The 13,155-nt window shown below is 47.2% G+C and overlaps 1 protein-coding gene across 3 annotated transcripts in view; it reads right to left on the bottom strand.

Moving 5' to 3' along the window:
- The window catches only part of PRRX2 (paired related homeobox 2), a 58,000-nt gene that overhangs the window by 3,233 nt on the left and 41,612 nt on the right, over positions 1–13,155 (bottom strand). For all 3 annotated transcript variants that reach the window (XM_081897958.1, XM_081897959.1, XM_081897960.1), the window contains exons 2-3: positions 952–1,136; positions 211–389 (exon numbers count right to left, since the gene is read on the bottom strand). In XM_081897958.1, coding sequence (XP_081754084.1) covers positions 211–389; positions 952–1,136 — 364 coding nt within the window. The remainder of the gene's footprint in view (positions 1–210; positions 390–951; positions 1,137–13,155) is intronic.

Raw genomic sequence — 13,155 nt, 5'->3', positions numbered from 1 at the left:
CTCTCCTCCTGCTCCCTTGCAAAATAAGCATTCTCTAGGCAACTGAAGCAACTTCAGTTTGCCTTCTTTTCTTGTCCCTGGTCTTGTTAGCACTTTTGTTTGAAAATGGATATAACTATTGTTGCTAATCTGCTTTGTAGGTCTGTGTAGGAAAATGGTCTGGGTTCTTTTCTGCACAGAAAGGAAAACTGAAGACTGCTCTGGACTTACCTGTATTGGGATGTTGTTGACCAGGAGAGATAGTCTGGGCTCAGGTTGGTTGGACGGGGGGCCATGGGTTGTTCAATGGCTGCATCTTGGCTGTAGGATTTGAGGAGTGATGCCGATCTGTTGGCAAGCATGGCCCTCTCATTTCGGCGAAATTTGGCCCTCCGGTTCTGAAACCATACCTGGCAGAGAGGAAGAGTGCTAGGATGTTATTTTAATCTGCAATTTAAGGAAGATAATACTGAGTAAGAACATGAGTCCATTCAGCTCAATATTGTCCACACTGACTGGCAGCAGCATCTCTCCGGGGTTTCAGGCAGGGGACATTCCCAGCCTGGAAATGCCACAAGGGGCTAAAGCCAGGACCTCCTGCATCCAAAGCAAATGCTCCATCACTGAGCTGCAGCCTTTCCTCTAAAAGAAGAATAAATATGCCAGTCCTCATGGTTCTGAATAAATATGCATGGGCAGAATTAAACATGGAAAGCTGTCTTATACTGAGTCAGACCCTTGGACTGTCTAGCTCAGTATGCTGGCAGTTGCTCTCTTGGGTTTCAGGCATGGTATTTTCTCAGCCCTGCCTAGAGATGCTATCAGGTATAGAACTGGGACCTTCTGCATGTACAGGAGATGCTCTACCACGGAACTACAGGGAGCTTGAACACCCACAACTTCATTCCGGTCCCTGCAGGTGTACATCTCTGGAGAGATGGTTGCCTTCAGCTATTCTCTTCTCCCTCTCACCTGCACTCTGGCCTCGCTAAGGCTGACCCTCCGTGCCAACTCCTCCCGGACAAAGGCATCAGGGTAGTGTGTCCTCTCAAAGACCCTCTCCAGAGCCTGGAGCTGGCTGCTGTTGAATGTGGTGCGGTTTCTCCTCTGCTTCTTCTTCCGCTTGGCGGAGCTGCGGGATGCACTCAAGCTCTCACCTGTTGGGGGACAAAAGAGAGGCAATGATGATGCCACGATGAAGCCACAAGAACATAGGAAGAGCCTGGTGGATCAGGCCAATGGCCCATTTCATCCAGCATCCTTTTCTCACTGTGGCTGAACAGTTTCCTATGGAAAACCAGCAAGCAGGATCTGAGCTCTAGAGCCCTCTCCCTTCCTGTGGTTTCTGGCACTGGTATTCAGAAGCATTGCTGCCTCTGAATGTGGAGGCGGAGCATGGCTTTCCATACACATCACACCTGGGTGGGCAGGAACTATACCCTTAATGTACCTGGAGAAGAAAATGCTGAGAGTTGATACAATAGCCATCTGGAGGGCTATCGCATGTAAGAAAGAATAGACTTGTTTCCTGCTGCTCCAGAGAGGAGGACTGTGGGAAATTGCAGTCATGCCTCTCACCTGGAAGGAAATTAACTCATTTATTCATTCTCCTTTTTCACCATATGAACTCACTGAGATAGGAAGTGCCTGAGCTTGTTCACTACAAGCTCAGACCACGTGCGTAGAACTATTTCACTATATTTTGTATCCCAAGATTTCTGCCTGTGTTTAATTGTTGCTTCATGGGAAAAATGAATGAACCTGACCTTTGGAACTTTGTAAGTAAAGCATGTTTAAACTTCCTAAAGTGTGCTCACTGCTAAGAGGGGTAGAAATGGGTAAGATATGGTAGTGACTCAGGATAGGATATTTTAAAGGTTTAACAACCTAAATTATGGTAACTAGATGTCCCCATTTCCCAGGGACAGTCCCTGGATTTATAAAGCTCTCCCCGGACAAAATCCACCCCGGAATGTCCCCGGATTTATATTTTAAGTGTTGTAGATTTATTAGTAGGGAATGAATGTTGTGTGATTGGTTCAACAACACAAGAAACAGCATATGGGGACTTCCAGCGAGGCAAAATGGCAGGCGCCACGGCAGCGAGCAGCTCCTGAAGCCGGCCAGAGCCAACTGCGCTACCAGGCTGGCTCCGGGCTGCTGACTGCCTCTGCCACAACCACTGCCGCTGCCGAGGGGGAACCAGGGACGCCCGGCGTGTCAACTGGGGGAACCACTGACACACACACCCCACGACCCAAATCAAACCGGGAGCGAGAGCGCTCGTCCACCCAGCCAACTGCCCAGTGGTGCTCCAGGGCCAGGAAAACCCTGGAGCCAAAGCAGGGAGCAGGGGGAGAAGGAAGAGAGAGAGAAAGATGGAGGAGAAAAAAGAGGGGAGCCCTGACCTTGCCGCTGAGGAGGAGAGGTAGGAGAGCATCGGGAGGGCAAGGACACCTGGCCGAGCCCAGGCCTGACCTGAGCCTACTCCACGGTGGCTAGCAATCCAAGAGAGCAGGCTGGGACTTCTTTTTTAAGAAAAACAAACTTTTTTTAAAAAAAAAACTTTTTTTCTCTCCCCGTATTCTTTGGAAAAAAAATCTGGTAACCTTAACCTAAATCCCCACAATATTTTGCTGCTTGCTTTTGTGACTTTAAAACTGTTGTTGGGTCTTTCTCTATTACCAGAGTTTGCTTGCCCTGAATTGGGTGCATTCATTTATTAATTACCCCACATGGGTGATTTGTATGTATCTATTCCCCCACCCACCCAAGGACCTGAACCAATGGATTCAAATTACAAGAAATGAGAGTCTAAACATTAGGAAGAACTTTCTGGTGGTAGGAGCTGTTTGACAGCGGAACAGACTCCCTCGGAAGGTGGTGGACTCTCCTTCCTTGGAGCTTTTTAAGCAGAGATTGGATGGCCATCTGTCATGGGTGCTTTAGTTGAGATTCCTGCATTGCGGGGGGGGGGTGGGCTAGATGAGTCTTTGGTTCCCTTCCAACTCTACTATCACATGATTCTATAAAATGCAGCCTAGGAAGGTGCAGTCCGCCAGAGAATGGTCCCTGGGCGTGTGTTTCAGTTTAAATTCTGTCCTGAAATCCTATACAGCAATTTTGCCTCCCGCTCTGTTATGCAAACATCTGGCTTCCATTTGTTCCCTAATGGCGGGAAAGAAAGTTATTTTGGAATTCACTTTTTATAAAAAAAGGGAATAATTTTATGACATCCCCTTTGATTTTCAGCAGGGTTGCCCCAGATTCTTCTGCTGTGTGTCAAATCTAAGTGACTGTGATGTGGCGAAACGTTTTGCTGCGTGCCCGGATTGCTCACTAAGAGATGAGTTGGGATTGAGGGCACAAGAGACTCACTCTAAAACAGGGGGTGGAGGGCTCAGCCCTTGGGGATGCATGAAGCTCCTCAGACCTCTCCACCTGGCCCTCAGAACCCTTCCCAGGCCACACCTTATACTGCTTGGCACCCTCTCTAGTTGATTTTGTCCTGCAGGGATGTCTCTTTGAGGTGGTCATGCTTCTTGCCTGCCTGGATGGAGGATAGCATACCCTCAGACATTCCTCAGATGAAAACAGGGGCGTTTCTCACTCTTCCCCTCCCCAACTGAACCTACTCGATGCTCTGCCAGCAGAGCATTCCCACCACCCTGCTCCCTGCCTGTACCTCAGAGCCATGCGTCACACGAAGCTATGCCTCCGTGTTGTTGGCAAATCTCTTCCTCCTCACCCGCTCTCCAGTAGCCGCTATGAGCTGCCCAAGAGAGGAGGCTGGCATTTAAGGCGGCCATGGAGAGGCTGCGGGGTGCTCGCTTACAGCTGCAACTGTCACCCAGGGCAAGCACCGGCTCATGCTCACCCCCAAACTCGGCAGCATTGGCACTGATGGGAAATAGGAACACTCTGAGGGACAGGCTGAGACCCTATCTGCCTGCGGACTGTCTCGCCAGAGTGGTGCATGCTCCGGTTATCTCCTGCTTGGAATACTGCAATGCACTCTACATGGGGCTACCTTTGAAGGTGACCCAGAAACTACAACTAATCCAGAATGCGGCAGCTAGACTGGTGATTGGGAGCGGCCGCCGGGACCACATAACACCAGTCTTGAGAGATCTGCATTGGCTCCCAGTACGTTTCCGAGCACAATTCAAAGTGTTGGTGCTGATCTTTAAAGCCCTAAATGGCCTCAGTCCTGTATAGCTGAAGGAGCATCTCCACCCCCATCGTTCTGCCCAGATGCTGAGGTCCAGCTCTGAGGGCCTTCTGGCGGTTCCCTTGCTGCGAGAAGCCAAGTTACAGGGAACGAGGCAGAGGGCCTTCTCGGTAGTGGCACCCGCCCTGTGGAATGCCCTCCCACCAGTTGTCAAAGAACAACTACCAGACATTTAGAAGACATCTGAAGGCAGCCCTGTTTAGGGAAGTTTTTAATGTTTGATGTGTTATGGTATTTTAATATTTTGTTGGAAGCCGCCCAGAGTGGCTGGGGAAGCCCAGCCGGATGGATGGGGTATAAATAAATAAATATTATTATTATTATTATTATTATTATTATTATTATTATTATTATTATTATATCAAATCAGAAGCTTTTGTAATTCTGGGGCTGTCCCTGGGAAATCGGGACAATTGGAGAGTATGGGATAAAGAAAGGGGGATGCGTGCAGAAACTAACCCACTGTGCAAAGGGGGAAATTCGTATTAGTTGCTCTGTCTGCTTTTGTCTCTGGCTCTTCCCACCACTGGCATGTGCATCTCTCTACCCCCACCCCCCACCCTGGAAGGAAAATGTGGCCTTTGGACTGAAAAGGGTTTCCCACTCCTGCTCTAAAATAACTTGTTGGTAATTTCCCTGCCTTCCAAAGCGAATAGCCAGTTCTAAGCTTGCCCTCCTGCCTTCCTGGGGGTGAGACCAGGCAACCCATTGGATCCTTTCCAACTCTACAGTTCTATTATTCCTCTGGCACCTCTGCTTTAACCCTTCCTTCTCCTCTTATTCGGCTTAGCTGAAGGGGTGGAAATAGCCTGGAGTGCATTAGCTGTACATACCGCCAAAGAAAAATAAATGCAGCTCCTTTCTAGTTAGCTCTAACCTCTCTCTCTCTCTCTCCGAGTATCCCTTCCCCACCCCCTCGAAATAACAATTATGGTAAAATGTGACCCAGAGGCTGCAGACATCTCTAAGCAAATAAATAGGCTTTATTAATTAACACGAGTTCTTAGCAAACGGAACCCGGTTCAATCTCAGGTGGTCTGAATTATAGCAAAAGCAAACAAGGTGCTTAACGTGGATTTAACAAATTCACACTGACTCGGCCAGATTCGGAGGGATGTCCTTTGCTCAGAAATTGTTTGGAAAGGCAGGACCTGTCACTCACCCCTTCTCCCAGGTCAGTTTTTGGAAACGAAGTGCTCTCCTTCACAGCTGGGATGAGAAACCTGTGGCTCTAGCGACATTGCTCAACTCTTAATTCCCATCAGCCCCAGACAGCAGGGACAAGGATAGATGGATATGTACCTAGGTGAACCTTTCAATTTCATTTCTCTCTCTCTCTCCATTCTAAAGTTCAAGTTCTCCACATTTCCACTTCATGCATTTTTTTTTCAAAAAAAGTCCTTATTCACCAGCATTTTAGTAATAATAATAAAAATAATATTTATTTATTTATTTCTATGCTGCCCATCTGACTGGGTTGCCCAGCTACCCTGAGCAGCTTCCAACAAATTTAAAACATTGAACACAGTCACACATTAAATGGACTTAGCCTAGTATACCTGAAGGAGCATCTCCAGCCCCCTATGTTCTGCCCGGTCCAGCGCCGAGGGTCTTTTGGCGGTTCCCTTGCTGCGAGAAGCCAAGTTACAGGGAACCAGGCAGAGGGCCTTCTTGGTGATGGCACCCACCCTGTGGAATGCCCTCCCACCAGATGTCAAAGAGATAAACTACCTGACATTTAGAAGACATCTGAAAGCAGCCCTTTTCAGGGAAGTTTTTAATGTGTGGCATTTTAATGTATTTTTAACCTTTGTTGGAAGCCGGCCAGAGTGGCTGGGGAAAGCCAGCAAGATGGTCAGGGTACAAATAAATTATTATTATTATTATTATTATTATTATTATTATTATTATTATTATTATTATTAACTTCCCCACATAGGTTGCCTTCAGGTGTCTTCTAAAAGCCTAATAGTTGTTTATTTCCATGACATCTGATGGGAGTGTGAACTTACCCTAATATGCATTTTGTGTTTGTGTGTGAGAGAGAGATTTTGCCTAATGGGCACTTCTTTGCAAAGTGATTTTCCCTGATATAATGCCTTTTTGCAAGCCATTTTCACAAATGAAGCCAGGCTAGCAAAGGGTGTGAGCTGAAGAGGCATCTCAAGGTCCAAACAGAGGTAGCTGGAGGCCCCTCCAGGCCTGAGATTCTACACGCCTGCTCCACCAATTTCCCATGGAAAAGGTGCCAGGACTGTCTCACAGTATATGGCTTTTTTTCTGCTTACGCTTGTGGAAAGGGGAAAATATGTGTGATGTGCCATAGCTAACCTCAAGCAGCTCTAAGTGCTAAAGCTGGCTTTTGGGGGAAAGAAATTGGAAGTGCATAACAACTTGGACAGAAATCAGATACCTTTGCTCAGTAAAAAGAAAATAAACTCACAAATCCTGGTCTTCTTCAAAGTGTTACAATGGTTGTGCATCATTCCCAATCTCTGCTGAGTGGCAGAAAGATTTCAGGGGGTTCCAGGGTTTTGTTTCCATTGGGAAATCAAGGCACGGTGGAGACTAGTGTCTTTAAGAAATATGGTTTGTTGTACACATATTTACACCTGGGTCTACTTTGGGAGAGAGTTCAGTGTATTACGTGTCAAGAGGGGCTTGTTCCCCACAGCAGTGCAGCGCTGGAGTCCAAGGCATCCTGCAAACCATCTCTGTGCCTCTGCCCCAGCTGGCCAAGATGGTTCTACCCTTCACAGCAACTCACTGAGTTCACCCCGTTCTTCCACAACCGCTAAATTTCAAAAGGACACATTTTCCCTGTAACTTCTCCCTCTCATCTCTATTATTTACTCGAAGTTCATCTAAAAGAGGGTCAATGACTGGCCACTGTCAGGTAATTACACCTTGGACTCAGCTGCACTGGCAAAGAAAAAGCGCTTTATATGCATTGTTTGGGCATGATAACACTGTGACACCAAATGGCACTGTGGAGTTCTGTTTTTGCCAACCCAATTTCTCATGCAAAGCTTAAAGGTAAAGGTAAAGGGACCCCTGACCATTAGGTCCAGTCGTGGCCCACTTTGGGGTTGCGGCGCTCATCTTGCTTTCTGGCCGAGGGAGCCGGCGTATAGCTTCCAGGTCATGTGGCCAGCATGACTAAGCCGCTTCTGGCAAAACCAGAGCAGTGCACGGAAACGCCGTTTACCTTCCCACTGGAGTGGTACCTATTTATCTACTTGCACTTGGATGTGCTTTCGAACTGCTAGGTTGGCAGGAGCAAAGACCGAGCAATGGGAGCTCATCCCGTCACGGGGATTTGAACCGCCGACCTTCTGATCGGCAAGTCCTAGGCTCTGTGGTTTAATCCACAGCGCCACCTGTGTCCCCATGCAAAGCTTACAACCTGTTTAACGGAAATGCTTCTTTGATGTGCCTAGATCTAGCCCTTGATAGTCCTTCTCCCCAGAAGATTTCCTGGTTTAGCCTGCATTTTAAATCTAGCGTCTGGCATCTTCTCTTCAGTGCTCTAAGTATTATCTAAATGTTGCCATTTCTTAGTTTCTAACATTCCCTAGCTCTAGCAGTTACAGGTATCCTTTCACCCCTAAACTCTTGTCACCTCAGATCTGTAACAAAAGTTTTGACCCATATGGCTACTTTCCTGTAGGGCAAAGGTGGGCGGTCTCCCCCCCCCCCCTAGCTCCATACCCAATGGTGGGCAAGACTAGAGCTGGTAGGAGATGGAGACATGCCCCTTTCCTCTATTTTTCTGCCATTTCCCTTCTCTCCCTCTTTTCTTCTGTTTCTGCCACTCCTTTTCTCTCTCACAAATCCTTGCTGCCACCTCCCATCTATCTTGCTCACTTTCTTCACCACCTCCTTTTTTCTCACACTCCCTTTCTGCCTCCCCCTTCTCTCTCACACTCAGAATAGGTTAAATCCTCTTCTCTGGTGCCAGGGCCCTAATCCAACTTCCCTCCCAGTGTTATGGGATCTAATCTCTGGCCTGACTCCTCTTATCTAGCTTGGCCCTTAATGAGCACACCAAGTCTCTAACGAAACATCTGTAAGAAACGTCATAGGTCTTTCATCTTCCTCTCTACCACCTAAATCCTGACCTTGATGTTCATGGAGTGTTTTTATTTTATTTTATTCTTTTAACTGGTGAATTTGGAATGGGAAATATGTTATTACAGGTTCTGGGTGCCAGAGTTCGTGGGTGTAAGTCACTCACAATCCTTGGGTTCAGTAAAAGTTAGAATTAATGAGGTTTGGCTAAATTTATGCTCAATTTATGCTATTAAGCTGGGCTAGTTTGGAAGAGATAGCTGGATGAGGGCCTTGGAAGAACAAATGCTGATAATGGCTGAACTGTTAACCCATTAAGAAGGCCATTAACAGAGATTGGTGGAAATGGTGAAAGCCCCTCTGTGAATTGAGGTGTCCTTAGTTTAGCAGAGATGGGACACGGGTGGCGCTGTGGGTTAAACCACAGAGCCTAGGACTTGCTGATCAGAAGGTCGGCGGTTCAAATCCCCGTGACGGGATGAGCTCCCATTGCTCGGTCCCTGCTCCTGCCAACGTAGCAGTTCAACCTAGCACCTCAAAGTGCAAGTAGATAAATAGGTACCGCTCCGGCGGGAAGGTAAACGGCGTTTCCGTGCGCTGCTCTGGTTCGCCAGAAGCGGCTTAGTCATGCTGGTCACATGACCCGGAAGCTGTACGCCGGCTCCCTCGGCCTATAGAGCGAGATGAGCGCCGCAACCCCAGAGTCAGCCACGACTGGACCTAATGGTCAGGGGTCCCTTTACCTTTACCTTTAGTTAGCAGAGATAAAAGGCCAGCTTTTCAGGAGGAAGGGGGGGAATTGCAGTGGGCACTGACATACGTGAACAGAAAGAAGGGTCATCTTTGCAAGCTGGGGGGGGACCAGAGCAGGAGGAGAATGGTCTGTTTTATGCTGTAGAAAGGATCAGATATGATGTTTTGGGTCTCTTGGAGTCCGAGGCTGCAGCAATGAGAGGAGGAGCACAATCCTCCTGGGATTTCAATGCTCTGAACTCTCTCCATCTAGATGCAGATTGTATGTTGTTGGCATCCATCTGTCTTGAGAGACAACAGAGTGGGCCTGGAGTCTGTGAAGTCAAACTGTTACATTAGCAGCACCAAAATGACCTCTCTGCAGTGCAAGCATGGGCAGTGTATACAGAGGTCCTAGGCTGACCAGACAACAAGACCCCACTCTCAGCCGCACTGATGTGGTCCAAAGGGAAGCAGACCAACCTGGCTACAGTAGTTTCTAAAGGAGGCGTACAAAGCGCCATCCAACCACCTTAGGGATTCCACTCTGGTTTTGAGTAGGGTTTCCTCCTTAGCCCTTTCTCCCAAAGATGTCCCGCAAGGCAGCAGAGGTTTAGGATCAGTTTTCCTTCTCCTAGAGGGGCTCCCTTCCCAAGTAGACAACCCCCATCTGCCTCTCACTTCCCTCTACAGGATGTATATATGTGTAAGTACGGTAATCCATATATCATAAAGACACTGCAGTCTCTGCTTTGCCTCTTTGTTCCAAAAAGTAACCCAGATCCTGACAAGCGCTCCTGCTACCCCTGGAATCTCACACTGCTTGGAGGCTGGGGTGGTGCGTCACACTGGTGTAAGAAGTGGGATCTGTGTTTTCTAGAGGAAAAGGCCTGAGGGCTAGATGTTCCTGAGCCGAAAAGGAGGGAGAAACAGCAGCATTCTTACAGCAGGTCACGTTGGTGGTCCAGCAGCAGCAAGAAAACCAGCAGTTTAATAAAATAGAGCAGCAGCCGGCAAAGTGGCAGAGAAGCCTCTGTGGAGAGGAAAACATGACTCCAAGCAAGGTGAGTGCTCTGCCAGATGGAAAGATGCTACAAGTGCTGGAGGTGACCCAGGATTTAGGCACAAACTATTTTAAGCCTTGTATGAAAATGCTCAATCTAACTCAGGGTGGTCCTGGGGTATAGTATTATATTCCAAGTGAAATCACAGTACTACTTCTGGACATCGGGGGAGGGGGGAGCAAATTAATTCTCATTCTTTCTAGGTCAGATATCTGGCAAGGCATCATTGTTTTGCCTGAAACCACATTCAGGCTGGAGCAGAGACAGACTCTCAGGTTTTATTTTTCTTCATTTTATAGTTCTAAAGAATAGCTGCTTGTAGGGGTGGGATTCACTTGGTCTGATTTTCATGGTGGGCGGACTGCATCCAACATCCCCGCACTTGTTTCTGGATGTGAACATGCCTCCTAGTCAGATGACACTTCGCTCCTGATTTTGTAGTGTACTTTGAGCATGCAAAAAAGGCTGCACAAAAATATGTATTATTGCATAAAAGATGCACAGGAAGTGCATGGTGTGTTTTTTTTTACTTGCAAGTGCACCAGAAAGCATTGGAAAGTATGTTTTACATATAAAAGTGTATCTGAAGAAGTGTGCATGCACACGAAAGCTCATACCAAGAACTAACTTAGTTGGTCTTTAAGGTGCTACTGGAAGGAATTTTTTTTGTTTTTACATATAAAAGGTACACAAAGTGCACATGACAGAATGGCATGCAAAGAAACGGGACAGAACAGGACGGAATGAGATGCAACAAAACAGAATGGGACGGCAAGAAAACAGAATGGGTCAGGACATACTGTCCTACTACAAGATGCAACAGACCTATGACTGTGTGCCGCTGAGACCTAAACAGGATGGAAATAACTGCTCAGTCCATCCCTAACTGATTCTGGTGTAGACAATCCTCCTACTTGCAAAAGAATCTTCTCTCTCCATGGCTGGATCTACACTGATCTGGGAAAAATAAAAGCGTGTTTAAAATGCTCCCAGTAATGCAGCTCTCTATTTAATTTCCCATTGACGACAGATCACTGCTCTACAGCGCCCTCTGGTGTCACATTTTTATAACACGTTTTAACTGACCAGTGCAGATTAGTTCCATGTGTCCTCAAAAGTTAAGTCCTTCTGAATTCAACAGGGCCTACTCCTAGGCAAATGGGTTTAAGAGTGCTGCTTTCACTGAGGCTGGTAATGTGGAGCCTCAGGCCTGGAGGCCAGATGTGGCCCTCCAACCCCTGTCTATATGGTCCTCGGGACTTGCTCCATTCTATTCCCCAGCCATCGCCGCTCTACCCCTTGCTGGCCTTGCTCCACAAACCTCCTTGAGTCCTTTGGCTAGCTGGAAGGCATCCCTCAATGGGATTATGCCTCTTGCTTGTCAGGATGGGGAGGTGTGTTCATAGTAATGTCTGAATTCTCCATGACTTGAACAGTATCCTATTTCACAAAGGTAAAAGTAATGTTTGTTGCTCTACCCACAACTTTTTTTTTTTTTTTTGCTTCTGGCTGGCTCCACCCACTACTGTCATGCAGCTCTCAGAACGTTTCCCACAAGAGAATATGCCCCCAGCCTGAATTAAACAATTGTTCAATGCTGATTTAAAAGCCAAATCAAAACAAAAAACTTTTCGATTTGATTTTAGCTGATCGTCTCCAACTTTTGGCCTTTCACATTTTATTTGCTGCTTGCTGACTTTGGACTGCTGTTGGGGGTTTTATATGTTTCGCCCCCAATGCAATTATTCCTGCATTGCAGAGGTTAGATTGGATGGCCCCTTCTGTCCCTTCCAACTCTACAATTCTGTGACTCCATGTTTCTACCCATCTCCGGAATCTAAGCAGTTTCTCTAAATGCTTTCATGAAAGAGATAACTATAATGACCTGTCTCCTGCTAAATTGTCCAGCAAGTTCATGCTACTGTGTTGAAAAATTGCTAAACCCACTAGTGCAGCAGAGGCAACTCTGCAGCCTGAGAAGTGGTGGTTTCCTTGAGCCAAGGAAGATAGAAGTTTTTAAAACTTCTTCTGGTCTCCTTTGTGTGGGGGGAAAGACTCTAAATGGCTACTAGTCATAATGGGTATATTCTCCCTCCGCTGTCAGAGGCAATATGCAAGTCACTGGGATTGTGAGTGTGGAAAGTTATGTTATGCTCAGGTCCTGCTTTTGGGCTTTCCTTAATAGAAAACGGAAAGGGCCTCAGTCCAGTATACCTGAAGGAGTGTCTCCACCCCCATCGTTCTGCCTGGACACTGAGGTCCAGTGCCAAGGGCCTTCTGGCGGTTCCCTCATTGCGAGAAGTGAAGCTGCAGGAAACCAGGCAGAAGGCCTTCTCGGTAATGGCATCCTCCCTGTGGAACACCCTCCTATCAGATGTCAAAGAGATAAACAACTACCTGACATTCAGAAGACATCTGAAGGCAGCCCTGTTCAGGGAAATTTTTAATGTGTGACATTTCAGTGTATTTTTTGTCTTTGTTGGAAGCCGCCCAGAGTGGCTGGGGAAACCCAGCCAGATGGGCGGGGTACAAATAAAAATTATTATTATTATTATTATTATTATTATTATTATTAGGCATCTGGTTGGCCACTGTAAGAACAGGATGTAGGATGATGAGCAAGTCTCCAGCAGAGCTCTTCTTATGCTCTGCCTCTACCACTGAAGGCAGTAGGTCTCTTAACAGCCCATAACTGGGAATCACCACTAGGAAGACTGACTTTACCCTAATGCCCTGCTTGAGGACTTCTCTGAAGAAGTGTCTGGTTGGCCCCTGTGAGACTGAAGTGCTGGCCTAGACGAGCTCCTTTTGACCTGAACCCATGGGCAGGTCTCTTCCTCTGGATGTCTATTATGATAGCAGAACCTCCATGCCCAGAAGAAATCTATCCCTCAAATGCCAGTTGCTAGAATTCACAGGTGTTGCTCTTGTACTGAAGTCTTATTTGCAGGCTTCCCAATTGAGGCATCTGGTTGGGTACTGTCAGAACAGGCTGCTGGGCTAGATGGGGCCCCATTCACCCTCATTCAGCAGCTAGGCTTTTCCCATGGAGGTCTATTGGGACAGCAGAACCTCCAT

This window comes from Podarcis melisellensis (assembly GCF_964234715.1).
Source record: "Podarcis melisellensis genome assembly, chromosome: Z".
Taxonomy (NCBI): domain Eukaryota; kingdom Metazoa; phylum Chordata; class Lepidosauria; order Squamata; family Lacertidae; genus Podarcis; species Podarcis melisellensis.
The sequence above is the reverse complement of the archived record's forward strand: the minus strand, read 5'-3'. Positions and strand labels throughout refer to the sequence as shown.